General features: G+C 53.4%; 1 protein-coding gene across 1 annotated transcript; it reads left to right on the forward strand.

The window, feature by feature from the left end:
* The first annotated feature begins 440 nt into the window (after positions 1-440).
* On the forward strand, positions 441-17,786 carry URM1 (ubiquitin related modifier 1). The gene is made up of 5 exons (XM_046641978.1): positions 441-520; positions 4,686-4,756; positions 14,439-14,520; positions 16,302-16,350; positions 16,710-17,786. The coding sequence occupies exons 1-5, from the start codon at positions 486-488 to the stop codon at positions 16,776-16,778; spliced, it is 306 nt and encodes a 101-aa protein (XP_046497934.1). The 5' UTR covers positions 441-485; the 3' UTR covers positions 16,779-17,786.
* Positions 17,787-27,199: the final 9,413 nt, after the last annotated feature.

A 27,199-nucleotide genomic window follows, 5' to 3' on the forward strand; every position in this document is an offset into this window, starting at 1 on the left:
GAGTGAAGTCCAGATAGACAGCGAAAGGGGCGGTTGGATAGCGAGTCGATAGCGCAGGAGAGAGATTTCTGGGCTGGAAATAAAGACTTGGGGGTCATTTATACCTCCGGTCAAGACGAGGGGACAGGCTCGCCCAAGCGGTGCGCGGACTGGAGAGACATTTGTAACTAACGCAAATAAACAGTAATATGGCTCACAGTCACTATGCTCACAGTCACACTCCCCTCCACCCAGCGATAGCTTGTACAAGTCCCAGCCCACCCGGGCTCTCTGCACTGCTCCATAAACGGCAGACGGGGAGCGACTCAAGAGCCCCCAGCAGCGCCCGCGGCCTCCCGTCCTCCGCCCCGCTCTCCGAGGCTTCCTCCAATAGCTGAGGACGATGGCTCCCCCCCGGGTGCCGCCTCTTCCGTTCGCGGCGACCGGAAGTGGGGCGGGAGGGCCGGAAGTTGAAGGGAGTTTCCTGCGAGCTCGGCTTCCTCAACATGGCAGCGCCCTTGTCAGTGGAGGTGGAGTTCGGGTGAGTCATAGAGCTGGGGCACCGTGGGGATGGATTGAAGTTATCGGGCCCGGAACTCCCCTCCCTCTGCCTTGGGGCCTGTCACGACCGAATCTCCGAACCTCCCGGCGCCTTCCCTGAGCTACGCCACCAGCCTCGCGGAGTCTGAGAGGCTCGGTCTCCCTTGGCGACGAGGCCGTATGTCCGGGAATAGAGGCGCACGACCGCGCGTGGAGGTGCGCTTCGGGCACTCCCGGGTGCCCTGTGCCCTGCTGGACTCGAAAGGCGTGAGGGTTGAGCAAGCAGTCTCCCTACCTTCTTTGCCAGTCCCGTTTTGGACCAGGCCCGTCTGTCTGGCATCAGAGCTCCTAGAACCGAGAAGGACCATCGTTCACTCCCTGATTCTTCCTTCAGGCAGCAATTCCACTTATATGGTTCTTGGAGCTTTGTTTCTCGTGGGATGTGTGGCCAAGACGGGACTCCTTTCTTCACTATCCCAGGATTTGGCGATGTTAAACAGACCTGAACCCCATTCAGGACATTCAGTAAACTTGCTGAGTGCCTTCTGCAGACCTTGAGTCAGGTGGAACGAGGGGGATAAGTAAGATAGCGCAGCGGAGGAGACCTGACAGTACGGTGTGCACAGGATGAAAAGTGCAGGAATTGGGGCGCACACGCCAATAACTAAGGAAACACTGGTCAGAGGAATTCTCCTCAAGTCACTGTCTTCTCCCCACTACAAACAGAATGTCTGTCATTATTTCAGAGCTGAGAGAAATTGCAGAGCTTAGAGAGAAGGCAAAGAGACTGAGACCCAAAGAGATGAATAGTATAATTTCCAGAGTCATGTGGAAAAGCTGGGACTGGATTTGATTTGTGTGTGTGTGTGTGTGTGTGTGTGTGTGTGTGAAGATAAACAAGCCAAGGCTTATGTGAAAGGGAAAGTCTGGGATGGGAATCTAAAACCTCTGCCCGTAATGCCTTTCCTTCCCTTGGAGGCCCCCAGTTTCTTTCATGTCTTCCCTTCACTGGCTAGTTCATTCAGCAGTCATTTACTGAGTGTCTCCCATGTGCCAGGCAGTGAGCCAGGCCCTGAGGATACAAAGATAAATAGAACTCTGTCCATGCCATCCAGTGTTCAGCGTTTCTGTCCCTTAGAAGGGGGTAGTCTCCTGAATGTTAAGTGCATTTTAATTAACGATATTGTCTGGCCCCTTGGATCTGATGGTAACGATACTGGACTGGCCCGTGGCCCAGCCGTGTCCCCCTTAGCCTGGTGATTCTAGGAGGATCCCTGTTGCATTGATAGACCTCAGCAGAGCTGAGAAGGGAGAAACCGCACACTGCTTGTGTTAAGGTTTATCTATAGTCAGCTTACCTTTCATTCTCACTGAGTCAGACATGGTGTTTGTTCACTAGAAATGTCTTTGTCTGCCAGGTACTGTGCTGGCAGCTGTGAGGAAGTCATATGAGGGAATATGGTTCTTGCCCTCCAGAGCTTACATACTAGCTTAATTACCCCTTTTCTGGCCTGACCACCTCTAGCTTCAGCCTCCCTTACCCCCAAGAGCAATAGTGAGCCCCAGCAAGGCAGGTCAACATTCCTCCACCCATCTGCCTAGCTCCTAACACATCCACCCACCACCACAGTGTCCCATGAGAATTCCAGCTTCTCGGGGAAACCAAGAAGGCCCAAGATGTGTGCCAAACCCAGATTCCTTCTCTCTTTGTCTTTGTCTCAGTACATAATTTTTGCCTCTGGCCTTTTCTTTCGTTTCCTGTGTCTCTTAGCAGACTTCCTTCACCCTTCACTCTGAACCAAGGGAGATTTGCAAAGAAGCAGCCTTGCCCATCATTCTCTCCCTTTTGTCCCTGACTTCCACTTTGAGCCTTGAAGAGTCTGGGTTAGGACTTTCCCTCTTTCCCCTGAGCAGATGTGTCCCTCTCGGCCCCACCAGCTCTGATAGGCTCTCTAGAAGACCTCTCACACCTCTCTCCCTCTTGTCGGTGGTCAGTACTGCCATCCTTTGTCTTGCCTCCCGAACTGTCCCTAGCAGAGCATTTTCTCAGGCCACACAGGATTCACAGTATGTAGTACAGGTGTGTTTTGTGTCCCTGCAGTCCAGATGTGAGATTCCTTCTTCTCCCTTTTCCTCCTTCCTGAGTCTGGGAGATATCGGCAAAGGGAGGGAATCCCATTGGGATTAGAGAAGAAGTGGAAGCTGTGGGCATTTTCATTCATTCAGCAACTATTTCTTGAGTGCCTACTGTGTGCCAGGCCATTTTAGGCAGAGCTTGCATTCCAGCAGGTAGAGGGGAAATAAATAAACAAAAATTTTAAACTATAAGATAAAAGGATGAAGATAAACTAGAAAAAGTGATAGCAGTTTTGGGAATGTCTTTACTAGTCCCTGGTACCAACAAACACTCCCACCAAGAATTGGGGAGTGGAGGGAAGATGAGGTATCTTAAGATATAATTCTTAATTGAATTTGAACAGCACCTCCTTAGGACATAAGAGAGTCTAGCTTTGATTCTCTCCTGGGGCCAAAACAGCTCCCTTGCCTGCCTCCCTGAATCACTCCAGAGGCTGGACATGCATGTACCTTCCTCTCCTCCAGATGTGCTGACAGCAGAACTGCCAACCCCTCCCTTGGGGGCTAGTGAACCCAGCGGTGACAGGTCACTCTCTGAGCCAGACTGGTTCTCCCTTTATCCACTTGTAAAGAGAAAAACAGCCTCGGCCTCCAAGCCTGGCACCACCAGGTTTGGCCACTCTTGGTTGTTTGCCTGGGTCTCAGTGCCTCCAGTTCCCACCCCTCCTCTGTGTCCCCCAACTCCTGAGCCCCTTGCCTGTCGCCCTCCCCCACCCCAGCTGCTGCATGTGCCAACCTCCCCCCAGGAGAGAACGGGGCTCTTGGAAGGGGATAAATGGAGGCTCTGTGCCGGCTTGCAGCTGAAATGGGCCTGCGTGCGGCCACAGATGGGCCTCCTCTCCCCCTCCACATTTCTGCATCAACAAAGTGTGACCTTGTTTGGATGACAGTCGCCCCATGTTTTCCCCGTGACAATGCTTGCCTTGCCTTGGCCTACCAGTGGACTGTCTCAGGACATCTCTGTTCTCTGAAATTGGGAAAGAGTGGTGGGGTGGGAGGCAGCGCATCCATCAAAAGTCTGTTAAGGCCTTCTCAGTTAAGATACACATGAAGTCTGAGATGGGAATCAGGAAACCTAGAGGGAGAAGCAGTGGGGGACACTGAAAGAGCCCTGGTGTCCACATCATAAGCCCTGGCTTCTGGACTTGGCTCTGAGCATCTCTGCTGCCCCAGCGTCCCCTTAGCTGGGTGACACACACAGAAGTGAACCAAACTCTGCCCTCAAGGGGCTTTCTGACCTTTGGAGAGTCTTAGTTTTTTCTGCCAAGGCTGCTGGGGCTGAGCAGAAACCACTTAGAATGCAAATCCTACTTCAGCCACTGCCTGTCTGACCTCAGGCAAGTTGCTTAACCTCTCTGGGCCTCAGTCTCCTTCTCCATTGGATGGGGTTAATAATGTCTGCCTCCCTCCCTCCTTCCCCGGGATGCCCTGAGAATGAAATGAGATGAAGAATGGTCTTGTAAATAGCAAAGTTGTTGCTAAGCCCAGTGGAGTCTCTTATCCTCCAGCACGGTGGTGTGCCCACCAGGCCAGCAGTGGTGGCACAAGCAGGGGCATTTCACACCCCCACCTCGTCAGAGGAAACCTCTAGAGACACAGGGTCTCCAGCCTGCCTTATGGTGGCTTCTCAACATTTTCGCAGATGGGAAGACTGAAGCTCGAGAAGATGGAGTCATGTGCCCAAGGTCTTGCCGTCAGGCAGAGGTGGACCTTGGCTTCCATCTTGGGGCGACAGCCCCACGGCCTGTGCTATATGCACCTGTAAGCTAAGCCGCCTCTTGAGAAAGCAGAGGAGTAAAAACAAGAGTCTGCAAATTTGGATACTTTAATCTTAGTAAAAATTATTTCTATCCTACTTTACTACGTCAGGAAGTCACTTTTGAGAATCAGGTACTGGTACCCAAGGTATTCTCACATGTCGGTCTCTGCGTCTCTTGGGCCTCTGGTACCAGCCGCCTCCTCAGTTTTCGGTCTCAGCTAGGCATCTGCAGGAGCTCACCTGGCTGTCTTTCTCTGGCCCTCCTTTTCAGAGGCGGCGCGGAGCTCCTGTTTGATGGTGTAAAGAAACATCAGGTCACCTTGCCTGGACAAGAGGAACCCTGTGAGTATGGGCTTTCTGAGCCCCTCTCTGGGGGCCATGGGCAGGAGTTGCTCTACAGGGGTCACTCAGCCCCGTTCAAGTGGGAATGAGTAAGATTTCCCTGGACGGTGCGGAGGGAGGAGAGAGGGAGGAAGAGAGAGGATCATCATGTACTCTCCCCTCATCCTTTCTGGGATCAACCAGCTTTGTCGGAGGGAGATGGCGTAGCTTAGTCCTTACAAGTGCAGGTTCTGTATTCAGACAGACTTGAGTTTGAATGCCCTTAGAACCTTAGTTCAGCGAGCGCACCTTTCTGAGCTTTAGTGTTCTTACCTGTGAAGTGGGGATGGTAATCCCTGTCTCAGGGTTGCTAAAAGGAGAACTCTATTATTATTATATTATTGTAATATAATATGTTAATATAATTATATATTAATTAATGTTTATTAATATAATTATTTATATAAATGCAATATAATTATATTAATATAATATCGATAATATAGTATATTATATTAATTATTATATGTTATTATATGTGCCTCTGTTATTATTAGATGGCAGCAGACAGATGTTCTCATGAAGGTGGTAACCTTCACTGAGAATGGAACAATGCAGATGGGCTTACATTATGGTAAGAGGGTTTAGATGGGAAGAAAAGTATCCAGCCAAAAAGGAGGTTGGAGGACGGAGGTTGACTAAAGGAGACAGTGGGGTTTTTTCATTTGTTCATTCAAATATAGTCATGCATTGCTTAACAATGGGGATACGTTCTGAGAAATGTGTCATTAGGCGATTGAGTCGCTGTGTGACCATCAGAGTGTACTTACTTACACAAGTAGGTAGTATAGCCTACTACACACTTAAGCTATATGTTACTAGTCTTATGGAATTACTGCCATATATGTGGTCCGTCGTTGACCGAAATGTTGTTATGCAGCGCATGACTGTACTTGTTCATCTTTCTTTAACCAATATATACTAAGTACCTCCTGTGGGGCAGACCATGTACCAGCACTGGGGAGACAGACATGAACGAGAGTCAGTCCCTGCCTTCAAATTGGAGGGTTTTGAAGAGTTCACTTGCAGAGGTCCAGCTTGGTAAATATCAGAGTAGCTGAAAGGGATGTTGGATGTTGCAACTGTGGAGGTGCTTTGCAGCCCCAGTGGTGGATCCTAGCGAGAGCAGAATGCTCAGGAATGGGAGCCCAGCTTACTTAAGGCTGAGATACTTCTGGGAAGAAGAGGAAATCAAACCTATGAAGAGGCAAGGGAATGAGTTCCTGGAGGCAGGCACCAGAAAGTGGTTAAGTAAGGTTTGACAGGATTCTTTTGGAATGGGGCACACATCTGCCAGAAATCAATTATTGCCCAAATTCACTGGCTGCCAACGCTGCCTCTGACTCTCCCTTGGGTTGGAGAGCCGTAGCACAGGGTGGGTCTGTGTGCCACATTCAGAGGCTGGGGGACACTCACCAAGGAACAGGATACTGCCCCCTTGAGCTAAGGGTGGGCATGAGGCTGGGGTTAAATGTCAGGGTTGTAGGATTGGGTGTGTCCCTCATTGGGGAAGACCCAGGGTGATAAAAGTGACTGTTTCTTACTTTGACAGATGGCCACACAGCCTTGGGAGGGAACAAGGGGCTCTAAAAGAAGCCTCACAAAGATTCAGCCTTAAAGACCTGGCCAGGGAATTATTAAAATATCACAACTTATGATTTATTTCTCCTGCATTTGCTTGACTTGAAAGTCCACAAGTGTAATAATTCCTGCTCTTTTCATTTATCCATTGGCTGAATGCTCACCAAGTGCCAGGTGTGGTAGTAAGTACTTTATTCTTCCCTGTAGTTGGCATGTATTTTTTTGAGTTCTTCCTTTGTGCCAGCCACTGTACTGGTTGCTGGGTATGCAGTAGTGAATACAGATGTGGTTCTTGCCCTAACAGAGCTTACAGTGTGATGGAAGGGGAGCCAGGCAGTGAACAAACACACGTGTAACTGTATAACTGCAAGTGGTGGTCAGTGGCACGAGGATAAGAAAGGGGGCTCTGAATGAGACATCAGGTGGTGAGCACAGGCCTCTTTAAGGAGGTAACTTTCAGGCTAAGGCCTGAAGGATGAGAAGAAGCCAGCCTAATAAATTGAAGGGAGAGCAGAGGTGCATGGGGTCCATTCCTAGCAAAGGCGGCGGCACTTGCGATGGCCCTCTGGGCGGAAGTCCTCAGGGTGGTCAAGGAACTGAAGGGAGGCCAGTGTCATGAGGGGCACAGGCTGAGTTTGGCATGGTAAGCAAAACCCCAGTTGGTTGTACAAATAATTGTCACAAATTCCTTGGTGTTATTATTCCCATTTTAAAAAGTGGAAGTGGGGCCAGCCCCATGGCCGAGAGGTTAAGTTCGTGCTCTGCTTTGGCGGCCCAGGGTTTCGCCAGTTTGGATCCTGGGTGTGGACATGGCACCACTCTTCAAGCCATGCTGAGGCGGCGTCCCACGTAGCACAACCAGAAGGACCTAGAATTAAGAACATACAACTATATACTGGGGGGCTTTGGGGAGAAGAAGAAGAAATAATGGCAACAGATGTTAGCTCAGGTGCCAATCTTTAAAAATAAATAGCTAGCGGCTGGCCCCGTGGCCGAGTGGTTAAGTTCGCGCGCTCCGCTGCAGGCGGCCCAGTGTTTCGTTGGATCGAATCCTGGGTGCAGACATGGCACTGCTCATCAAACCACGCTGAGGCAGCGTCCCACATGCCACAACTAGAAGGACCCACAACGAAGAATGTACAACTATATCCCGGGGTGCTTTGGGGAGAAAAAGGAAAAAAATAAAATCTAAAAAAAAAATTTTTTTTAAATAGCTAAATAAAAAGTGGAAGTGCAGCTCAGAGATGTCAAGGGTCTCACCCCAAGTCGTCCAGTTATTTAAATGGCAGAGCTGCGATTCAGAACCAGATTTCAGGGTCTCCACAGTCCTTGCACTGTGCCACTGACCCATCATCATTTATCCCAAGAGGTTCCCTGAATCACATAACGTCTCATACCTGCAATGTCTTTTCTGGTTTTTTACACCTTCATTCATTCATTCATGCCTTCAACAGCTATTTATTTTGATTTTCCTAATAACCCCAGTAGATACTATCTATCATCGAGGAAATCAAACCTCAGAGAGTGAGTGACCCGTCGAGAATTGCTCCAGTAGGGAGGCTGGGCTCAGACTGGGTTTGTGAGCCCTCATCCTCCCTCCACCGACTAGGGGGCAGGTGGGGGCCTCTCTTCCCCTCTCTGGGATGAAAGAAAAGGAAGCAGAGGGGGCAGTCAAAATGGCCCCTTTGCTCAGTCTTTGGGCCCTTGGCTGTGGATCTCTACCTCTTATTCCCATTTTTGCCCTGCTGTGCCCAAGGCATGGGTCACATCGCAGCCGCAGAGCCAGTTGGCGGCTGCCAGGCCTTACCCTGGCACACGGGAGCCCAACGGGAAGGCAGGGCCTGGTGTCACTGGGAGAGTCTTACTTTTCCCCCAAGCTTGTGCCCAGATCTGTTGTCTGGCAGCCTTCCCAGCCCAGGGGCTGCCACTTGGCCAAGCAGGTCTTGGAGACTCCAGCAGAGAAAATAGCAGCCATAAGATTGTGGATTGTGACAAGTCTTACAAACAAGGGGACTCCAGGGCCCTGGGTTCTGGGCCAGGGGAGAGCTTCCAACCCAGCCAGCTTAGGAGAAGATGGTGGCCAAGGCCAAAAAGGGATGAGACTGCAAGAGAGAAGCCCTGGCCGTGAACAATTGCAAATCAGTTATTTCTACAGGCCTCTGTTTTCCCATCTGTAAAACGGGGGGTTGGGCTAGATTTAGTCTTTAACGAGCTGGTTATCTATTTGACACCTACAGTTCAGAAAAGTTGCTTCCGGATGTAAGTATTCAATTCTGTGAAGCAGGGCACGCTGATCCAGTGAGAGGTTGTGCATGTAGGGGGAACATCTTAAAAGCCATCTCCTGGAGCAGGGCACCTCCTTCATTGGCAGGGGTTGGTACGTACCCACCAGCTTTGGGCTTGTGGCCGCTCGGAGCTGGTTTTTATGCTTCAAGGATCCCCTCAACTCTAGGCTTCCAGCCCGTGGTTGGTCAGTGGCCTAGAGCAAACCCAGAACATCGAGGGACAGACTGTCCCAGTGCGTTCATTACCTGCCCTGGCCCCAGGAGGAGACAGGTCTGCCTCATCTTTCCCTGCCCCTCGTCCTCTGCCCTGCCATTGTGCCCCTTGCTGGCTCCACTCACATTAAAGGGTGGCTGGTAAGGGAGGGCAGGAGCTGGAGGGAGCTCCCGGGAGCTTTAAACTGCTTAGCATGCATTTCACAGCCTCTCTGGGGCCAGCTGTTCCTTTCTCTGCTCTGGGGCCTGTTTGCTGATCCCCTCCCCACTGCCCTCCTCTCCCCTCACCCCTCCCAGTCCCTGTGCAAAATTGCTTTTGAAAAGATCCACTTTCTGCTTAATTAAACAATGAGGAGCGTCCCCTCACACATCTGTAAACCTCCTTCTGAGGCCAGTTTAGCCCACAAACTGCTCCTTTCTTACCCCATTCACTTGTAAATGGACCCTCTGATGTTCCCTCTACCCTCTCGTCTCTTTTACTCCCCCCATCCCAGCTCTTTCTTCTCCCTTTTCAACTTAAGGCCTAGGGTGGGCTCCCAGAGGAGCCCTGTCTTGGAGCCTGGTGGACTTGCTGGGGACAGGAGCAGGTTAACCTATGGAAGAGGAGACTTAGGGGATCCATCTCCCTCAAAGCTGAGTGGTGTGGGAAGAGGGGCCACATAGGTTGGTGTGGTCCCCCTGGACCAACCAGGCTCAGTGGGTAGGAGTGACAGGAAGACAGATTTCTGGTTGGGAGAAGAGTTCTCCCTGGAGGTATTCAAAGAGAGGCTGGACGAGGGTCTGCTGCAGCCAGATTCAATATCAGATAAGACCTTGAGATTATTCTCTTTTGGCCCAAGAATCTAGGATTGACGTCGTTGGAGGCCCTGCTACAGTGGGTGGTCAGTGGCCCCAGACAAGGACAAGTCCACTGAGACTAGGGCTTCTGGGGGGAGCCTCTGTAGGTGCTCTCTAGGAGGGGCGTGCATGGTGCCCCTTTGCCAGCAGCCTTTGGGAGAAGGATCTGGCAGCCCAGAGGGTAAAGAGTTCTGTCACTGTAGGCAAATGGACCTTTGTCCTGTGACTTTGATGCTGTGCCGGGCCTGCTGCTGGCGTTGTGCCTGAATCCTCACAGCCTCTTCGGAGTTCAAATTATTATCCCTATTTGTCAGAGGATGAGCCTGAGACTTAGAGAGGGAAGTGACTTCCTACCCAAGGCCACCTAGCACACAGCCCAGAGCCTTCCAGCTCCAGAATCCGAATTCCTGACCACCGCCCTACAGAGCAGCAGCTCCCACCACTTGTTCTTCCCCAAATGGGCAGGCTAGGTCCCGGGGAGTCCTGCACTGAAAACCTCGTATTAGGGGGCTTGTCTCCCTCCTCTGGTGCTGCGTGCCCAGGGCCGGTATAGCCTCCAGCATCCACAGCCTCGGAATGTGGTTCCTTCCACCTGGTTTGTCCTGGGAGCATCTTAGGGGTCTGAACATCTAAAATGGAGGGAAGGCCAGTGTCTGGGGCCCCCTCACCACTCTCCCAATCCCCTCATTCCCTCTCCAGCTTCTGATGGAAAGGTGGTGTATTCCACAGAAAACCCCAGCCAGTCCCAGCACTGTCTGATTAATGGTTGACTACCCCATCCTCCAAAGCTGTCTGAGCATGTCCCCAGGCTGCCAGGATTCTGCTGCTGGGCCGTGAGCCTGCCCGTCCCCCTTCTGGGCCAGAAACAGCAGGTGAGGGTGGGCTAGGCTGAAGCCACTGCTGCCACCACTGTCCCTGTAATAAAATCTGTGAGCACTATAGGGGCGTGTGCTGGTGTACTGTGGGCTTGCCAGCCTCCCACTCTGGCTAGCTGAGGAAGATAGTGATGAAGACACGGTGAGTGTGGCATGCCACTATCGGTCAGGGAAATACAGCACCTGGTGGCGATTGGGGGGGCGGGCATGGGGATTAGTTGGGGGCTCTCAGGCCGGGCTAGCCCAGTCTGGCTCCCTCCTGCCAGCCACTGACTTCACCAGCCTGGTTGGTTTACTCCAGGGGCCACGCAGATGGTGCTAGGGCCTGGTGTGTGTCCTGGAGCCGGGCCAGCGTGGTCTTGTCAGGATAAAACTCTGGTGTCTTCTCGGCGTCAAGAGAGGTGGAAGGGTAGAGGTTCTTCCTCTGAATCATAGAAGCAGCACAGCACTGATATTCCAGGCACAGTGCCAAGGACTTTATATGGCTCATCTTATTTGAGCCTCACAACAACCCTGTTAAACATTCTTACCACTCCCGATGTATAAAGAGGGAAGCTCAGAGAATTCCTTGCCTAAGGTCATATAACTGGGAAGTGATGGAGTCAAACTCAGAACCAGGACTGAGTCCCTGTTCTTAACCTGTCCCCCCTTCCCTCCACAGTTGTCCCCATGCTTAGCAAACATCTCAAGGGTGTTTTATCTCTGAGGTTCTGTGCTGTGTGCTGTGGCTGGTGCTGTGTCCTCAGAACACACTCTAGTGGTGATAATGCTGTACATTTCAGCCATTTCTTTTTTTTTTTTTTTGAGGAAGATTAGCCCTGAGCTAACTGCTACCAATCCTCCTCCTTTTGCTGAGGAAGACTGGCCCTGAGCTAACATCTGTGCCTCTCCTCCTCTACTTTATATGTGGGACGCCTGCCACAGCATGGCTTTGCCAAGTCGTGCCATGTCCGCACCTGGGACCTGAACTGGCGAACCCCGGACCACCGAAGCGGAACGTGCGAACTTAACTGCTGTGCCACCGGGCAGGCCCCCAGCCATTTCTTGTTACACATTTCAGGGCAGAGAAACATGGAGCACAGGCCTGGGCAGTGCAGTTCTGTACCCAGAGCACACACTTGGTAAATGCCCCTGGAGTTTCTGAGGAGGGAGAGGCCTCTTCCAGAGCAGGCCTCTTCTTGAGGCCCACCCATGCCCTGGGTAATCTGACCCCTCGCTGCTGCCTGCCTTCGTCCCATGCTGATCTTCTTGCCTTCTCTGTTCTGAATCCTTGAATCTGCCAATTCTATTCTGCCTCAGGTCTTCCTGTATGTTCTTCCTTCTGCCTGGAATGCTCCCCTATCCCACCCTACTCATCCTTTAGGCCTCAGCTTCAATGTTAGCATACTCAGAAAAGCTTTTACTGGTCCCACACAAAGGAGAGAGCATTTGTCACAGCTAATTAAATAAGTAACGTCCGTCTCCCCTGCTGGCCTGTTAGCTCCGTAAAGGTAGGCTCTGTGTCCGTCTAGCTTGCCACCATTTCGCTAGCACCTGGCACATAGTAGTTGCTCAATAAATATTTGTCTTGTGAATGAATGCATGGGATCCCAGGAGGGAAACCCCTCAGTAGGAGTGGGAAGGCAGGAGCACACAGGGGAACATGAAAGTGAGATTCCCCAGAGCCGTCCCCAAGCCACCAGCTTCTGATTCTGCTTAACCCTTCCTCCCCTGGGTGCCTTTGGAAGCCGACCATCTGGCTTGGAGACTATTTGCATATTGTCTGAACCTCAGCAAGCCTAGCAAGATGTCCCTGGGGGTATGTTTCAGGCCAGGCCGAGTGCCCCTTGTAGCCTGCGAAGGGAGCTGCTGAGTTCCACCTCTCCCCACCCCCAAATCCAGGCAGAGGGGAACAATACGGGTGGTGATGTGGTAGCCTCACCATGGTAACAGGCCATCAAGAATGTGGACTGGCCTGGGGGGTGCAGAGGAGGGAGGGAATGACCTCAGCAAAGAGGAGCATCATGATAAATGAGCCAGCACCGGCAGCAGACTCACCCCCCAGCCCAGCCCTCTGGGACTCCATGATGGTGCCATCACTTGGATGACCTCAACATGACCACTAGCCCTCCTCCTTCCCCCGAGCCTATCCAGAGTGGAACACAAGTCCCCTCCTTTTAGAGGGAGCCAGGGCTGTTACCAAACTGGATCCTGGTTCTGCACAGGCCAGTCAGGGTTGTGGAGGTACAGCTGGTGGCCCTCAGGCCAGGCACTGCCCAGTCCCTCTCAGTGCCTCTGTACACACAGGCACAACCCCGCCCGCCAGGGCTGGCTGATGGATGTGTCAGACCCCAGCGGCTCTATCGAGCGGCCACAAGATGTATGGGCTGGCGGCACACCAGACAGTGCCAAGATGGAGGCCAAGGGGAAACCTCTGAGACGCAGGCCTCGGGGAGGAAACCCAACCAGGAGTCCACATGGACTGCAGCTAGTTGGAGGCAATACTCCCTATCCTCTGCCCACTCCAGGGACTGTGAGGATTCCGATCTGCTTTGTTTAAAAGTAGGAATTAAAATTGAAAGGCAGCAGTCTCAGTCCATGAACACTCTGCCTGTGGCCCTGTGTTCTGCTGGCGTATAATCCAGGGAAGTTGGCACAGAACAGAGTGAACCAGTCCATCCGGAGGGCAGCCTGTTTGCCTCTCGGAAGGGTGGCATGCAGGCCAGCGAGGGTGCCTGAATACCCTGCCTAAGGCTGGTGCTGTGTGTGTCACATGCTGCTGGATCTAGATGGAGGCGGAGCTCAGCCTGTCCTTGTCCAAGCAGCCTTTCCCTCACCTCCACGCCAGGACTCCAAGTCTAAGCAGAGAAACCCTTCTCCAGTGTAGCCACTGAGCTTTGTCTTGGCCATGGGTCCAGGACAGCAGACCCCTGTGAGATACTGACTCAGGATGGGGGTAGCTAGCCCCAAACCCCTCCTGGCTTCCCAGAGACTAGGGGTCTCCCAGGACCTTCCGTCCTCAAGTTGCCTCAGGAGATGGTCCGTTTGAAGAGTGGATAGTTGAGAGCCACAGGTTTCGAGGAGTTTAGCAAGTCAGGGTTCAGGGTGCTGTGGCCTGGGACTCTGCTTTTAGGAATGGAGGGGTGACCCTGGGGACAGGTGGCTCTGAAGCCCCACGTGATGTGCAAAGAGCTTGGTGGCTGTACGAGAACCACAAAGAGGCAGATCTCGGTGTCTAGCTGAGCAGGAGAGGCCCTTTCGACCCTGAACCTCTTGCCTCTTCAAGGTGGCTGCCCCCAGCCTAGGGGGCTCTGTGCAGGGGGAGTAGAGAGCCAGTGATTTGTCAGCATCTCTGGCTGGTGAAGGATCCTTCTTTCCCTCTGCCGGAGGAAATTAACTGATGTTATCAGCTCAGCAATTGTTTTTCTTCCCTCACAAAGGGAAATATATGCAGACTTCTCCAGTGCAAAGTCGAGTCCTCCCCATCTGGGACTAGCTGGAGAGATAAAGGGTCCTCTCAGAAGCCTACCCGTGGCAGTTTCAGACCATCTTCCAGGACTTGTGGGTTAGGGTCTGTCTCCCAACTGTTCCAGATGTGACAGTCCCTCCTGCTGTCTCCCTTGAGTCCCCATTCCCTCTTCAAGCCTTCAGCACTGCCAGGTGCCACTTTCCCTGAAGACCCCTCTGGCAGGTCACTGGCCTCTCCTAACCCATCTCCTCGCCTTGGGAATCCACAAGTTCAAGGGCCATGACAGCTTGGTCTGAAAGAGACCCTGTGAGCCCCATGTTCACTTCCTTCTGGTCCAGACAAGGCTCTAGAGACCAGGAATCATTTGGATTTGACAATAGGTTGTTCTGTGCTTTCCTCTCCAGGGGACATCCGGAACCTCCTTGTCTGGATCAAGAAGAATTTGCTGAAAGAGCGGCCGGAGTTGTTCATCCAGGGAGACAGCGTGTGAGTCCCTTTCTTCCCTTCTGTCAGAGAGCTGGGCAGAGGGCAGGAGGTTGGGGCCTGGCCTGGGTTCCACCGCAGCCTCTGCAGTCCCATTCTCTTCCTTCTCCCCTTCTCCTTGGAGGAAAGAGCTGCTACCCAGCTCCATCAGAGGGTTATTTTCAGTTTTCTTTTTACCACACTGGACTTTTGAAAAGCTTAGGTCAAGAGACTGGTAAATTTCTCAAAAAACTTGAATTCGCACTTCTAGTTGCTACAAACGTACTGTGGAATCTTAGGCAAGTTATTTCACTACTCTGGGCCTCAGCTACTCTCTCCATACAGAGAGTACTGAGAAAAAGATGCTGCCCAAGGTCCCTTTTATCCCTCGACAATCTAGGACAGTGCTATCCCAGTAGAACTTCATGCAGTGATGGAAATGTTCCATATGTGTGCTGTCCAATATGGTAGCTGCTAGGCACGTGAGGCTGTTGAGCCCTTGAAATGTGGCTGGTGTGACTGAAGAACTAAATGTTCAGTTTTACATCATTGTAATTTAAATTTAAATTTAAATGTGGCTAGTAGATGCCATATTGGAGCATCTAGTGCAGGTCTGGGATTCCAGGGAGTCACTATGCCCATGTGCACATGAATGCATGTGTGCACATGCACACACGCACATTTGTGCTCACTGGGGACACCCCTTCCCCCAGCCCAAAGCTTCTACACCTGTTCCAGGCCCAGCTCAGCCTCCTAGGAAGAGAGCCAGGTTCCATGTGCCAAGAAGTCACTTTACTTCTACAGCAAGGCCAGCCTAATGTGTGAAAGAGGCGGGCAGGGCACTTGTGGGACTCATTCATCTGCGTTGAAGCAGAGGTCACCAGCAAGCCCTGGGGGCTAGGGCTGCCGTCCAAGCCCTGGCTCAGGTCATGGTCCAGCAGTCATGGAGGCCACCCCCAAGGACAGCAGTTCTCCTTGGGCCACTGCCAGCAGGAGCCAGGCTGAGGTGCCCATCCAAATGTCAACCTAGCCTGCCTCACTCCAGGGAGGGCTGCTCTCGGGGGCTCCGGTACTCGGGGCCTCTGGCAGGCTTCCCTGATCCAGAAGAGCCGAGAGCCTCCTCTCCAGCACAGGCCTGTGGGAAGCCTAGGAGAGTGAGGGTAGACCCCTGGAGGATATGCTGCTGCCCCTGGTTACCATGACACCACTGGCAAGCAAGCACCCACGCATGATCCCATTACATGCTCACAGACCTTGAGGTTAAGGCACTGTAATTTACCCCATTTTCAGATGAGGAAACTGACACTCAGAGAAACAAAATGACCAGCCCGAGGTCTGGGAGGTGGTGCTGGAATTAGCACTTTTCCCATCTGGCCCCAAAGACCATGACTATCTGACCTGGTTTCCTTTAAAGATTTTATTCTTCCTTTTTCTCCCCAAAGCCCCCCAGTACATAGTTGTGTATTTTTAGTTGTGGGTCCTTCTAGTTGTGGCATGTGGGACGCCGCCTCAGCGTGGCCTGATGAGCGGTGCCATGTCCGCACCCAGGATCTGAACCGGTGAAACCCTGGGCCCCCGAAGTAGAGCGCACGAATTCAACCACTCGACCACTGGGCTGGCCCCTAACCTGGTTTCCTTTAGACTCAGACTGTCGCCTCCACTTCCTGGGACGTCTTTAACCTGAACCTCAGGAAGAAAGGCTCCCACCACACTCTACTGCAGCCCAAAGGTCCAAGCCCCTCCACCCCTGCTCCTGAAGCCTCCTGCCCTTCACTCCCTGCTGCTCACCTCCATCTTTCCCACAGGCGGCCAGGAATCCTGGTGCTGATTAACGACGCCGACTGGGAACTGCTGGTCAGTACCTCAGGGGACCTCCCTCCCTCAACCCTCCCCTCAGTGCTTCAGTAGGAAAACCTTGGGCCTCTCATCAGGCCCAAATGGGGTGGCTAGATAATCCTCTCCCACCCTGGCCTCCAGACTGAGGCTACTCAAGTCTCCCACCCCAAGTGAGGAAGGACTGGGGAGCTGGGGGGAGTGGGGAGCTCTCCTCCCTCCTGGAGATTTGCAAGTTAATGTATAGGGTACCCGTTTTTCTGTTAGATTCTTTCTCTCCCAAAGCAGCCAGGCCTTCCCCCTTGCCCTCCCAACACCTAGGGAGAAACCTAGGGAAAAGCGCCCCTGATGGTCTCCTCCCCATTTCTCTTCTGGACCAGGGTGAGCTGGATTACCAGCTTCAGGACCAGGACAGCATCCTCTTCATATCCACGCTGCACGGTGGCTAAGGGTTCCTCTCTGCCTCGGTCCCCTTGGGGTGGCGAGAAGAGAACAATCAGACATTCCCTTGGGCCCTGCTTCCAGATCTCCCTGTCCCCCTTGGCTGCTTTCTTCCTTGCTCTGTCCCCTGAGCTCCCTCCAGGCAGGGAAAAGAGGCCAGGTGCTAAAAATGAGCCTTTCTCAGGCACGTGAGCAGGGAAGACAGGCGGGCAGGCGCCTGAGCCCGGCACTTCCTCTCCCAGCAGCCGAAGTGGGGGAGGGTGCCCTTGGTTTGTCAAGAGTGGAGGGGCTCTGCGCCCAGGTGACCCAGCCGCCTTCCACTCCTTGTGTCTCAGCCTAAACACTGACCATTGACAAGTCGCACCAGCTCTTGGGCTGCAGTGTCTCAGTGGGGAAGACGAATGAACCTAAATAGCTCGTGGGAGGCCCCTCCCTTCTCAAAGAGTACAGGAGTCTCCGCCTCAGTTTCCCCATCTGGACAGCCAAGGGCTCTGCCTGTCCCCCACTGATATCATTATAGAACCCCAGCTGGGGTCCCCTATTCAGTGCTGACCCCCTCCCCCCACCCAGCAGCTGCTCTTCCAACCACACCCCTCCTCCTGCTCCCCTCATCCCCAGCCCTTGACCCTGGCTGGCCTTCCCCCCCCACGGGCCACCAGATGGGCTCCTGAGACCCTCCCCCAGCAAAAGGCTGCCTGCAGCTCATTCTGGAGAGAGGGAGGGAGTAGGCTGACCCTTGGACTGGCAAATAGAGGCCTGGGGGGGAGGGTCAATGTGCCTCAGTTTCCTCCTCAACAACTGAATATTTATAGTATCTGAAAACTGGGGTGATATTTGATGGCACAAATGTGGACTTTCTCTCCCTTCCCACCTCCTGCAGGAAGCAGGATCGGGGCAGGCAGTACCTGGTAGGCAGGATGGTTCTCCCCTCCTCCCTCCACCCCTTCTGGAAGTCTTGGGACCTCAGTGCCTGCAACAGCTGGCCTTGGGCAAATAAAAGACTAGGTTGTTTACTAGCCTTGCCTGGAGCTTCATCCTTAGAAAGTAGTGGCACCCCACATGCCCCCAGCCATGGTCTCTGGTCCAGCCTTTCTGCCCTCAGCCTAGGGCTCTCAGAGCTGCCCTTCACCCAAAAAGGGGGCAGGGCTTGAAACCCAGACTACCCAGACTGTCTGGTAGGGGGTGATCTGATAGGGCCATCTGGAGAAAGGGGTGGCAGAGCCAGTCTGTGCTGACCAGTCTGGGTCCCAGAACACTTCCCTACCCATCTGTCCAAGGCCAGGCTTTGTCCCACCAGCTGCAGCCCCAGAACCCAGAATGGGAGTGGCATAGATAAGACTGCTGAGCCCCCCTTCCCATGAGCTGGAGGAAAAGCTTTGTTTTCTGGAGTGAGACCTCAAAAAAAAAAAAAAATAGGGCATGAACATCATCCTGCCCAAAACGTTGCTTTTCATTAAGTGTCAATAATTTAAAGTGGAATTTCTCTCATTGGGTGGAGGTGAAAATGCCAAATGGTTGTACCAGCAGTGTTGGGGGGATGTTATATACATCACTATCAAGGCTTAGAGGACAGAGGACCCTCTGGCTGGTGAGCTTCTCTTCAGCACTGCTGCAAGTGGAGGCAGCAGGGGGCTCCAGGGGATCCAGGGGTGGGTGGAGGTAGCCATTGTGGGGTTAGTGGTAGGAGGTGTTCTAGGTGCAAATCAAGGTCAGTGTTGGGGTGCAGGTGGGGTCTAGAGAGGTTGTATGACCAACTTGCACTAGGTGCTGACTGAGGTCAGGGTCTCCATGTTAGGGAACAGAGTAAGGGACTTGAAAATGGCCCCCTGCAGCCTCACTGTAGAGGATTGGCCTGTCCCCTGATTCCTGTAACCTGGACGGCCCTTCCTGCCTCCAGCCCCACTAGAGTGGCCTGTTGTCCCACCGGGGATTCCAAGTCCTGCAAACTGGGCAATAGGATTCCTTTCTCTCATGCACTGGGTGGGGGAGGGGGTGGATACGGGATATCCCTTCCTCCACTGCACCCCAATTACTGCTGAGGAGTAGGGCAGGAGGACACACTGGGAAAACCGGGTTCTCCACTGTGGTGAGCAATGCCAGTGTCGTGGCTAAAATTAGCCAGGGCCACGCTCTCTCCACAGCATTTCTGGTCATTTTCAGCCCTGAGCCCAGGAGGGGTCGAGGACAGGTGACCTGGGCTCAGCCCCAGGAACGCCCAACTGCCCCCCCCCCCAGGCAACTCCTAACCCCCACTTTTGAAGAAATAAACGAATAAATAAACCCCACTATCTCGGAAGATTTGTCTTTAATGTAAAGGATTCGTTTGTCCAAGTTCTGTTTCCAAAGCCAAGGCGATTGCCCGGCTGGAGCGCATCATTCCCGACGCTTCTCCGACTCCGGCAGCGGCTGGAGGTGCCTCAGCCCATCGGTCCGTCTGGAGGGGCTGGCGGGAGGAGTCAGTTTATTTGGGATTTAGGGGCCAGTTTAGGCTTTTTTGTTTTGAGGGTATTGGTGGGGGAATAGGTTAGAACCAATTCAAAACGAGTTGGCGAGCGCATTCCGCCGGCATCTTATTTCACCCCCGTCTTGCTGCGGCTCAGGCCGAGGGCGGGCTCCCCGGACCACATTCAGGCCCCGCCAAGCTTCAGCGTGCCAGCTTCGTTCCCGGCCGAAATTTGAAAAAGGGAAAAACGACGCGATCGACTGGAGAACCCCGCCAGCCAGGACTGGTCACCCGCAGAGGAGGAGGAGAAGGAGGACGACGACGACGACAAGGATGAGGATGGCGGCGCTGGTGGCAGGGACCGGCGTCCCTCCTTTGCGCGCCCGGCGGGGGCCGCGATCCTCGCGCTGGGGCCAGCCAGCCGCCGCCCCGAGGGGTCTCACCCGCGCTGAGCTCTGTCCCTGCGGCTCCCGCCCCTGTTGCGCCCGGAGCTCAGCCACAGATGTCCAGCCACAATTCTCGGTTGGCCGCAGACTCGTACAAGAATTGCGTTTGGACAATCAGTGGCGAAGCCCCTGAGTTCAGGGTCCCGGGTGTCCGGCGGGGTTCCGCTTTGCTCCTTAAAAGCGCCAGACCAGGAGATCTCCAGAGCTGCGCGTCCGACTACCTCGCAGGACGCTCAGCAGTCGCGGCCCATCCGGCGGTAAGGTGGACGAGCAAGCACGCGGATCCCGACCCTGCGTGGGGATCCCCATCGCCCCTGGCGTGTCTCTCCTTCAGTCGCGGCCAGGGGTCCCTAGAGTAGCCCGCGTTGGGTCTCTGCGCCGCCCCAGGTCGGGGGAATCTCCTCTGTCAGGTTTGGGGAACCCCGACTCCCCTCTCCCCGCCCCCCGCCTGGGCTCCCTGGATTCGCCGGGAATCCGGAAAGCAGGGGCCTCGCCGAGGCCGGGTCGCGTTTCCGAGCCCCGGGTCCGGGCTGCTGGACTCGTGGGTCCCCCGTCCCCGCCCAGCCCCGCGCACGCACCGGCTCGGGCGCTCTCCGCTTCCCTGTGGCTGAGTCGCGGCCGGGACGCCGGCGGTAGCGGTGGCGGCGGTGGCCCGGGCAGCGGGGAGCGCTGGAATGCGCCGCCGGGTCACCTGCAGCGCCCGGGGAGCCGGGCTGGGAGCCGGCGGGCTGACGAGGCGCAGGGCTGAACCCGAGCGGGCGCCTCTGGCGGCTCGGGGCCGGGGCGGGCTTTTAGTGGGCCGCTCCAACAATACGGGCCTGGCGCGGAGAAAGGGGCTCGGCTGCAATTGGTACTGGATTTGAATAACGCCACGGGGCCATCAATGGTCATTGTGTCGGCGGGTAATGAATCTCCGCTGTCTCTCGGGCTGGCCAGGCAGCTGCAACCTGCGCTCAGGCAGCTCTTAAAGACATAGCGTGCCCCTCCCCGGGGGCTGCCCCCCCTCTGCACCGACCGGACCCCTCGCCCTCCCACCTCCACCCTGCGTCCTAGACTCCCAATGCCCTGCCTGCTCCCTGGGCTGAACCCTTTGCCCATCGCCCCCTCCCTCCTCCTGGGCCAGGCACCCGCATCCCTGCCCTGCACTCCCGTGGACCTAATTCAGGCCTCTGGCCTTGGCTGAGCTCCCCAAGAGTGCCCAGGGGACCCCAGAATCTTTTAAGGCCTCCGATCTGCAGCTAAACCTGAGGCCTCTAGAGCCCTTCTTCCTTACACTCTTGCCCCAGGGGCTTCTAGCTGGAGGGTGAGGGGGAACACCCTGGAGGTGGAAATCAGAGGGTCACCCCCTTAAAAGGCTATACTGAAGGATAGGGGAGGAAAGGAGGCAGTCCCAACCTCCAGGCTGAAGATAAGCCTAGAGACCACACCCCCCACTAGGCATCTCAAGACTGCCCTCTCCCTGACCAAGGACAGGAGCTTGACTCCCAAGATACCCCCTGCAGACTCCTAGATACCTCAGCTCTAGCACTGGGGTGGGGATGGGGGGAGAGGGGTGTGGAATCTATTAATTCTTGTCTCGTCATTGTCTCTTCCACTGGACAGCCATGGGTGCAGGAGGGCAGGGGCTCTGTCTAGGTCTGATGTGCTCTCCACCCCCACTCAGCCAGGTCTGGTGCAGAGAAGGTTCTCAGTCTACTGGGGGCATACATGCCCAGTTTCTCACTTCTACGAGGCTCTACGCTCAGCCTTTCTTTCCCAATGGATCTCACACCCTGCAGGAGAATGCGTGCCCATTCTTTCCAGACATTTTGCCCTCCGTGCACCCCAGGGTTCCCTGGCACCCAAATGCCCTTGCTCTACCTTGAAATCTCCTATCCTTACAGTCTGTGGGCCGCCCTGCCATGTGCCCTCATGGGATTGTGATTATTGGTTTGTCTAGTCTCCTCATTCAGACAGGAAGTGGGTCCTACTGATCTTTGTGCCTCCAGGGCCCAGGACAGTGCCCTCCTCCCAACCAATCATTGAACATCCATTGGTGACTTAAAAATGAACCACATAAACTTCTTGGAGTTTCTTACGAAAGTTGAAAAAATATGGCTTCTGAGTCAGGGTTTTATAGCGAGGGAAGGCGCCTGCTAACCAGGTCCCAACTCCCGATAATTCTCCATCTGATAATACTAACAACTATAACCACAGCGGGCCCCGTGTGTGCCACCTCTAAGTGCTTTAAAGGCAGTAGCTTGTTGACGCCTCACAACAACCCTAGGGAGTGGGTACTATTATCAGCGCCATTTTACAGATGAAGAAACTGAGATTGGTGGCAGTTAAGTCCTTAGCTTCCAGCTGGCAGGTGATGGAGCCAGACTGGAACCCAGGGCTGTCAAACCCACTGCACGCTATCGTTCCCCAGCCTTTACTGAGCAGATAGAGGGCACAGGCATAAATGCGCACTCAAGACGGTGAAATCCGGGAGACACCTGTGTCTGCTTCTAAATTATAATCCAGTCCCAGCCCCAGCCCGGCCTGGCAGGAACACAGCCTTCACGGAGCAGGCCAGAGTGGTCTCTGCACGGGTCAGGCAGCTCCATTCTAGGAGGAGGACTTTTCCACCTCCAGGGTGTATCACAGCTACGTAAAGCCTAAAGCCGGCAGTCCTGGGCGGAGAAGGGTCAGTTCGCCTCACCCTCACCCACAGGGAAACTGAGGAGCCTAGAAGCATCCTAATGCTAGTCATTGAAGGAGATGTTTACAGAATGCCTACTGTGTGCTAGTCAGGGACTCAGCAGTGAGCAGATAGCTGTCCCCAGAGGAAATGCACAGCGGAGGCCGGAGGCCGATCATGGGGGAGGCGAGCGGCCCGGGGAGCCGGGGTTAGGTGAAGCGGGTGGGGTGCTGAGGCAGGCACTGCTCCAGGTGGGGGGAGCGGCCCACTCCAGCACTAACAGCACAACAGAACTTGGTGAGTCTGGGGAAGGAAAGAAATGCGGGTGGCGGCAGCACGGAAAGGAAGAGGAAGTGCAAAATAAAGCTGGGGTTGACCCTGCCAGGCCCTGAAGGATGTTGAGAGGATTTGTGATTTTATCCTAAACGCAGTGGGGATCCTGAAAGGTCTGACAAGTTCAGATTTACATTTTTAAAGGTTTGCTGGGGCTGGAGTGTAGAGAAGGAGGGGCGGGCGGAAAAGGGGCAAGCTAGATGACGACAGGAGACCGATTAGGCTACTGCTGGTTTACAGGTGAGCTGGTGGTGGGCTGGGCTTAGGTGACGGCAGAGCAGGGTCTTGAACTGTGTTCTTAAGAATCCGGTGACCTCAGGGAGGTCATTGGCAATGAGCAACATTTAGTGAGCCCCTGAGGTGCACTATGTGTGTGCTGGAGGCTGGAGAGCGGGGGACAGAAAGTTGAGCAGAGTCTGATGTTGCCTCGGCACAAGTAGCTGTCGGGTGGACAGACAGACACACAAAGACCCAGCCAGCCCCAGAGAGAGGAGAGAGCTGCAGGGAAACACTTTAGCTGAAGTCTTAGCAGACTTCTCTGGGACTATAGAAGACTGATTCTTTCCAGCAGGGAGGATGTGGGAAAACTTCTGGAAGAGGCAGCATTGCCTTGGGCTTCCAGCATAAATGAATCCCAATAGACTGAACCTTAGTTATTGCCTCTGTGAAATGGGGCCATTATGCCTGTCCTGCCTCCCTAGAGATCATTGTGGTGTTGGGAGGATCCGAACACACCTTGCATTTGCTGGCAGTAAGATTTTATCATTATCTTCCACCACACACACACACACGCACACACACACACGGATCCATGTTCAGGCTCACACGTGTGCTCAACTGTTCCTAGCCTCTGCTCTCTACTTTCTCCCTTATTAAGATCAATTCAGGAAGAAGGTGACAAAGTTGTCCACACTACCAGTTAAGCGTGCCCTTCCCCCAGGACTGGGATTTTCCCAAGGATTTAACCAAACACTGTGCCCAGCACAAAGGACATGCTCAGTAATCATCTGTTAAATGAATGAATGAATGAATGAATGTTTTATTGAAGTAATAATTAAATGAATGGGTGCATGAACAGACAGATAAATGGATGAAAAAACAGATGTTGGGACAATTGAATGAAAGATGAAATCAATAAAGAATTGACAGTGGGTGCATGAATGTAGCCAGTCAGCTGAGGTTCTAGGTGTGGAACTAGGGGCATTGCTGTGGGTGGGGCTCATTGAAGGGGGCTTCCTTCATGCTGCGGCCTCAAGTCTGTGCTTCAAAGGCAGGTCGAAGACCTGGAGTGTGGCAGACAGGTACCCAGGGAGCAGCTGTGGCGACAGGTCGGTCAGACTGCACCTCTGTGCTGAATATTTCCAACCCTGGAGTCATGTCCTCAAATGCTCCCATCAATCCAGTTTCACTGTGGCCTGGCCTTGCAGCCTGGGATCGAAGAATGAGCCCTGCCACTACTCAGTGTGCATCTCTGGGCCAGGCCCTTGCCTGCTCTAGACTCCAATTGCTTCATCTGTACAGGGTTCTTTAATTAATTAATTAATTAAATTTTTTGGGGGGGAGGAAGATTAGCCCTGAGCTAACATCCATGCCCATCTTCCTCTACTTTGTATGTGGGACACCTGCCACAGCATGGCTTGACAAGCAGTGTGTAGGTCCGCACCAGGGATCTGAACGAGTGAACCCTGGTCCGCTGAAGCTGAACGTGCAAACTTAACCGCCGTGCCATCAGGCTGGCTCCTGTACAGGGTTCTTTAAGAGTAGCCAGTGCTCGGGGCCTGGCCCGGTGGCGCAGCGGTTAAGTGCACACATTCTGCTTCTCGGGGGCCCGGGGTTTGCCGGTTAGGATCCCGGGTGTGGCCATGGCACCGCTTGGCAAAAACCATGCTGTGGCAGGCATCCCACATATAAGTAGAGGAAGATGGGCATGGATGTTAGCTCAGGGCCAGTCTTCCTCAGCAAAAAGAGGAGGATTGGCAGTAGTTAGCTTAGGGCTGATCTTCCTCAAAAAAAAAAAAAAAAGAGTAGCCAGTGCCCTTATGTGGTGACTGGCTGAGTGGCCTGCCTTGAAAATGAATTGACAAACTGACACATCCCCAGGCTCAGAAAGTGACAAAGCCAGGCCACTGTCGCCACTCAGGGGGGATCCTAAGAACCCCTCTACCCAGCAGAGCATGTCTCAGTTCACAAAAGATCTTCCTCTTCATGAGTTGGATGAAGGCGGGGCGGGGGAGCCTTCCAATCTAAGAGACAGACAGTGCCTGACTTACGATGGTTGTGATGGGGATCCAGTCTGCCCAGGGAGAGGAGCCCAAGGCATCCTGGCCTACGTGCCAATCTATATGATCCGATTCATAGCTAAAGTTATACGACTACCCGATAACCAGACCCCACCTGCACTGATACCATTTGACTTTTTACATCATCTTCCTTTGTCTAGTAAAAATAAATCACATACGCGTGCTTTATAAATTTAGCCCTGGGGCCGGCCCGGTGGCTCAGTGGTTAAGTGCGCACATTCCGCTTTGGCGGTGCGGGGTTCGCTGGTTCGGATCCCGGGTGCGGACATGGCACCGCTTGGCAAGCCATGCTGTGGTAGGCGTCCCACATAGGAAGTAGAGGAAGATGGGCACAGATGTTAGCTCAGGGCCAGTCTTCCTCAGCAAAAAGAGGAGGACTGGCAGCAGTTATCTCAGGGCTAATCTTCCTAAAAAAAATAAAAAATAAAAGGGTAAATATAAATTTAGCCCTAACCCTCAATCAACACATTGCAGCTCTTCACTGCTCATGGGTCCTGTCCTCATGCTATTCTTTGAATAAAGGGGCACTACCACCAGACCTTGTGAGTCCAAGAAATCTTTGTTTTGACTCCTCGGCTTGCTCAGCCCGCATCATGTCAACATACGATTTTTCAACTTTATGGTGGTGCGAAAGTGATATGCATTCAGTAGAAACCGTATTTTGAATGTTGCATTTTGATCTTTTCCTGGGCCAGCTATATGTGACACGATACTCTCTGGCCGCAAGCCACAGCTCCCAGTCAGCCCTGCGATCACGAGGGTCAACAACCGCTACACTTCCAGCCCTTCTGTCCCCACACGACCATTCTGTTTGTCACTTTCAGCACAGTGTTCAATACGTTACATGAGATGTCCAACCCTGTATTATAAAATAGGGTTTGTGTAGATGATTCTTTTTTTTTTTTTAAAGATTTTATTTTTTCCTTTTTCTCCCCAAAGCCCCCCAGTACATAGTTGTATATTCTTCGTTGTGGGTCCTTCTAGTTGTGGCATGTGGGATGCCGCCTCAGCGTGGTTTGATGAGCAGTGCCATGTCCGCTCCCAGGATTCGAACCAACGAAACACTGGGCCGCCTGCAGCAGAGCGCGCAAACCTAACCACTCGGCCACGGGGCCAGCCCCCTGTGTAGATGATTCTGCCCAACTGTAGACTAAAAAAAGTCTTCTGAGCACTTTTAAGGTAGGGGAGGCTAAGCTCTGATTTTTTTTTTTTTTTTTTTGAGGAAGATTAGCCCTGAGCTAACTGCTGCCAATCCTTCTCTTTTCGCTGAGGAAGACTGGCCCTGAGCTAACATCCATGCCCATCTTCCTCTACTTTCTATGTGGGACGCCTACCACAGCATGGGTTTTGCCAAGCGGTGCCATGGCCGCACCCAGGATCCAAACTGGTGAACCCCGGGCCGCCGAGGAGTGGAACGTGCCCACCTAACCACTGTGCCACCAGGCCGGCCCCTAAGCTCTGATATTCTATGTTCGGTAGGGGAAGTGTATTAAATGCATTTTCGACTTACGACATTTTCAACTTACCATGGGTTTATCAGGACATAACCCCATTGTAAGTTAAGGAGGATCTGTAGTCACCTCCACCCACCTGGGATGCCTCATCCCATCGTGCTGTGCAGTTGTCTTCATCGCATGTGTCATTCTCTGAAAGCCTGTTATTTATCCGCTGTCTTATGTGTCTTGCCGCTGGAATGTGAGCCGTATGTGGACAGGGCTCATGTCCTGTTCATCCTTGTATCCCCAGCACCTAGAACAATGCCCGACCTTTAGAAGGTGCTAACTTTTATTAAATGCCTGGGTAAAGGGATAAATAGATAGGTGGATGCATGGATCATTGTAATCCTGTTAACGACTACCAGATATTAAGCCCTAGGTGCTGGGCTAAGCACTTTTCATGGGTCACTACAGCTTTGTGAAAAATGCCATTACTTGCCCCATTTTACAGACTTGGACCTTGAGGCCCAGAGAGGAGGCTATTTCCCCCAGGTATAAAGCCAGGCTTTAGACCCAAGTCTGTTTAACAGCAAGGCCCATTTTCTTAGTGATGCCACTATCTGACACCTCTTAGTCTATTACCCCGGCCCCCAGGGAGCTTGGAGCAATTGGAAGTTACGAGTTGGGACTCAGGGGCCGGCCCCGTAGCCAAGTGGTTAAGTTCACGCACTCCACTTGGGCAGCCCAGAGTTTCACTGGTCTGGATCCTGGGCACAGACATGACACTGCTCGTCAGGCCATGTTGGGGC

Source organism: Equus quagga, chromosome 1 (assembly GCF_021613505.1).
Source record: "Equus quagga isolate Etosha38 chromosome 1, UCLA_HA_Equagga_1.0, whole genome shotgun sequence".
Lineage (NCBI taxonomy): Eukaryota > Metazoa > Chordata > Mammalia > Perissodactyla > Equidae > Equus > Equus quagga.